Here is a 4,686-nt window from a genome sequence, read left to right on the forward strand (position 1 = left end):
AGTTAAACCACTGCACTGACATACTAACACTTCCCAGAATTCCACTCGAGGCTTTGGTTTGTAAGCCTGAAAAGCACAAACCATTGAAAGCTTCAAAACCCAACCCACGGCATTATCCGTGTTCCACCACAGGGCTTTCCCACGGCGCACCCGGCCCAGGGGTGCAGGTGCTTCACGCCAGGGTGACTTCAGGAGCACATCTGCCAGGCTGGGGCAGAGCACTGAACACCTACGCCCGTTAGACTCCAGCAATTCCATCCTCCCTTTGGTCATGCGGTGCTTTTCAATACAACACCGAGTAATCCCACGCGCTGCTCTATCCCTGCCGAGGGAACAGACGGTTCAGGCTACGTTAAAGCCAGAGCGGGTTCACGGACGTAACAACGTGTTTTTAAAAAGCCCGAGCTTAGGCAGACCAAAGTGGTTTTTAGCTGAACTCCTAAGGTGGAGGACTGACATTTCAGGGGGGCAGATCCACAGCACTGTGTCCCACATGAACATCTGTATCTGAGACAGAACCAGCACCAGGAACCTGCCCTTCCTACCGGCTGCATCGGCCGGGCGACGCTTCCATGGCAGCGGCAGGAAGCATCACACCGTGCAAGCTTTCCTCCTAAGAATTCCTCGTAAGAATTCAACTAGATGATCTTTAAGGTCCCTTCCAACCCTAACCAATTCCTCCACTGGAGCAGTGCTCTAGTCATGGCATGACCTCATTTCCAGCTCACTTGGCCTCCACGGCCTAAGATGAACATTTTTCTCCTCTACAGAACACGGCGCTGTTCCAGCTCTACAGAGAAGCTGTTATTGCTACTTGTGTTTGGACCTGGTCACAACAGTCATGGAATGCAGGATACTACCCAGGCCTTCACTGCATCTGATCAGGAGATTCCCGCACCACCCGCTCCCTCCAAGGCAGACAAAACTAACTTTGGCATGAAGGCGCCGTTGGAGAGGGACGGCTCGTCATCGTCGAGACCATCGAAGAGATGAGATTTGGCAGAGCCCGCCGACTGCAAAGCTTTCGGCCGCACTCTGGTCGCGGGACGCGGGGTCAGTTTGTAGTGGGTGGGTGTTGTTAAGGCCTTCTGAGCTGCCGGGTTCGTGGGTTTCAGCCTCTGAAAGGAAAGAGATGGAGAGTCAGAAGTTTGATAGCACCGACTGTGTGGGTCTGGGGGCAATGAGAGCGGCTGCTGGGGTTGTGGCTATCCACTCCAGGAACCTGAGCCAAGCAACGAGGGGGAGGAACACACACAGGCACAAAGGTGGCTGACAGGGTAATAGGAACCAGGGTGATGTCCCCAGTCACACACCGACGGACACTTTCTGCTAGACAGAAAAAGCTCCACACACACACACCCCCCCCAGCTTTCTTGTAGCCCCCCAGGCACTGGAAGGGGCTCTGAGGTCTCCCCGGAGCTTCCCTTCTCCAGGCTGAACCCCCCAACTCCCCCAGCCTGTCCCCAGGGCAGAGGGGCTCCAGCCCTCAGAGCATCTCCGGGGCCTCCTCTGGACTCGCTCCAACAGCTCCGTGTCCTTCTGCTGTTGGGGGCCCAGAGCTGGAGCAGAACTGCAGGGGTGTCTCCCCAGAGCGGAGCAGAGGGGCAGAATCCCCTCCCTTGCCCCCCTGGCCACGCTGCTCTGGATCCAGCCCAGGATGGGGTTGGCTTTCTGGGCTGCCAGCACACACGGCCGGCTCATGGCCAGCTTCTCAAGGTGCGGTTTGTCAGAGACTGTCACATAAGCAAAGCTCAAGCTCAGGACTAAAAATATTCCAAGCACAGGCCGTTACCCACCCTTGTTCTCAGCCTGTTCTCCAAAGCCACAGCTGCGAGGCAGGCAGGAGCAGTAAAACCCGCAGTGTGAGCGGGCTGCATCCTGCAGAGCACTGAAAGCCACTGGACCAGTACGAGCATGCAGAGAGCAACCAGCTCTGCTGCTCACTGCGTACGGAAGCGAAGCCTGAGCACAAAAATCACAGCACTTTCAAATCTTGCCCGGAAAGCGAATTTAATATTTAGGTGCACTTACCTCTTCTTTCTTCTTTGGGTCTGACATGGGGTTTCTGAAGAGTGGAGAATCCCCAAAGGGGGAGTAAGTCAAGCTGTTGAGATGCTGCTGCAGGACCGCTTGCTGGGCAGCTGACGCATTTGGGTCTGTCAGGGCTACAAAAAAAGAGTGTATTTGGGTTTTAACAGTTTCACCAATAGAACTGACAGAGATAGAAAAGACAGGCTAACACTCAGAGGGTGTCCTCATAGGAATTCTGTTTTCTATACCAACTTCAGCATCCCTTTCCCCTGCTCTTCAGTCCCCGTTCCTCCAGCGCTCTGAAGGAAGAAGTGGGATTCTGTCCCTCCACTGGAATTTGCAACCACAGAAGTCTTAACCTGCGTCAAGCCGAGGGCATGAGGAGCGACACAGCCACAGAAGGAGCCTGGCCTGCCAAAACCCTTAACCAACACGTTTGGCTTTAAAACGTCTTTTAAGGAAACATAACCCACTATCTGACGCAAGGTTTTGCTCTTCTTGCTCCAGCACTCAAGCTGACAGGGCTGGAGGCCTCTCTAGAACAAAGGCCTCAATTCTGTTTCTCCATGTCCCAGCACCTCATTCTAATTCCCCTTAAAACATTGAACGTGTTGACACTACGAAGCGTTCTGAGCAACCCACAGCAGCTCCAGCCTAAATCCAGGAACGCCGGGTGGAACCTGTGCGTTGCCAATGAAGAGCCAACCCGCTCTGAGAGGGGAGAGCTTCCAGCCGACGTCTGCAAGGTCCTTCCCAGCCCAGAAGCGGGTGTAGCTGAGCAGCTGTTAAGACCCTCCCCTACGCTGCCCCGCTCCGGGTGCTGCCGGCAAAGCCTGCGGGGCTGCATCCAGGGAGGTCCAGGGATGGGGTTGGCTTTCTGGGCTGCCAGCGCACACGGCCGGCTCCTGGCCAGCTCCTCGTCCCCAGCCCCCCAAGTCCTTCTCCTCAGGGCTGTTCCCCATCCATTCTCCCCCAGCCTGGCCTGGGGCTGGGATTGCCCCCACCCAGGAGCAGGACCTTGTCCTTGGCCTGGCTGAACTCCATGGGGTCGGCACGGTACCACCACCAAAACAGCAGCACAACTGCCTGAATGTAAACACCACACGTTTCACCAGCGGCACAGCACACCCACTGATGAGTCCCTCCAGCTCCCCTCCCTGAGGAAACTCATGCTCCATTCCCCTTCCTTTTTTTTACTGGAAGCACCTGCTGCTGCCCCAGACTCAGCGACGGGAAATCCTCCACAAGACAAAGCTCTAAAACAGCGACAGCTATTAGTAAAGTGCCTCTGAATTAGCTAAATACACATGTCATCAGCACAAAAGGGTCATGAACTGCTGAAAATGTCTCAAATAGATGCTCAAGCATTTCTTTTCCCTCCAAAGCACGTGGGTGGGACACGCTGCTCTGTCAGCGGGGTTAACCTGCACTTACCTACAGCAGGCTGCGGGGCTCCGAACCCCAGCGTAGCTGTTGACGTATTGAATCCTGGGGCTCCAAACGCTCCTGTTCCTAGCGTCCCACCAAGCTTAGGCTGGGTGTTTCCAAACAGAGACGTCTGTCCTGCCCCAAGAGCTGCGGTGCAAGATGACTGTTATTTACTACATGACTCTGACACTTGGAAGCCAATTTATCCCACAACAGAGAACCAATTACTCATTAAGCTGCAACAAACTTTTGACGTGCCCAGGAATGCTACAGACTGAAGTGTGGTCAGACCAGAGGCCTCAAACACAGAGCACACCACATTTCTGAGCCAGTAGCCACCACTTTAAACAGTGGTGCCTGTGACTCCTAAAAGGTTACTCAGCTCTGGGGTTGCAAGCTCTGCTTGGTTCTGATTCGACAGAGATTCCTGGCTCCAAGCTAGACCATCAACAGCCTTTACTAGGCGAGTTAGCAGGTAACACCAGGGCTGTGTTATCCCCGAGGTCTGAGGACGACCCTTCAGCTGAAGTGAAATAAGCTGCTAAACCGCTTACCTGTTCCAAACCCTGTTCCGAGTCCAGTGACCAGAGTCCCAGTTGCAGGCTTATTTCCAAACAAACTATTTCCAGCGGTGTTGGCACCAAAACCTTCAAGAACAGAACCAGCAGCTCATTAACTACTTGGAACTAGATCTTTAAGGTCCCTTCCAACCCAACCCACTCTGCTCCAACGCTATCGGAGATGACATTAAGACATACTTAAACGAGTAAGCAGCACCAGCTCAGAGACAGCCCTGCCACAGTTAAGGTCAAATTCACCACCCCGTGTCCAACCAGTGGTAAAACACATTTCAGTCACGGGCAAACTACTGAAAACATCAGTGCAGAAAAGTACTGGTTTGCCTTCTTCAGCTTTTCCATGTGTTACAAACTTCAGTTTTACTGAAAGACAGAATGGACACGACGATGCGGAATCTGGCAACAGCATAAAACACATTCAGTTCCTTCAACTGCCTGGAACGAATCCCGTTTCATACTGTTTACACCACACACACCCCTGTCCGATTCCAACCGCCAACGCGAGTAACAGCACCAGGTCGTTACCACCGCACAGCCCAAGGTGACTAACTACCTTTCAAAGGAACATCAAGCAGAACAGCTGTAAGCTGAGGATTGTGTAACCATCCCATGGTTGGCCAGCACGCAAAGACAGAATCATGGAGTGGTT

The 4,686-nt window shown here is 53.6% G+C and overlaps 1 protein-coding gene across 1 annotated transcript; it reads right to left on the minus strand.

The window, feature by feature from the left end:
* Positions 1 to 930: 930 nt before the first annotated feature.
* Positions 931 to 3,606, minus strand: LOC104506033 (nuclear pore complex protein Nup98-Nup96-like; the record flags this gene model as incomplete). Its single annotated transcript, XM_010146836.1, has 3 exons — positions 931 to 1,118; positions 2,032 to 2,165; positions 3,466 to 3,606. Coding segments are annotated over 3 exons (463 nt in total), but the record flags the coding sequence as incomplete, so codon positions are not given.
* Between the last annotated feature and the right edge of the window lie 1,080 nt (positions 3,607 to 4,686).

The sequence above is a fragment of the Eurypyga helias genome, unplaced genomic scaffold (assembly GCF_000690775.1).
Source record: "Eurypyga helias isolate BGI_N326 unplaced genomic scaffold, ASM69077v1 Scaffold24522, whole genome shotgun sequence".
In the NCBI taxonomy this organism is placed as follows: Eukaryota; Metazoa; Chordata; class Aves; order Eurypygiformes; family Eurypygidae; genus Eurypyga; species Eurypyga helias.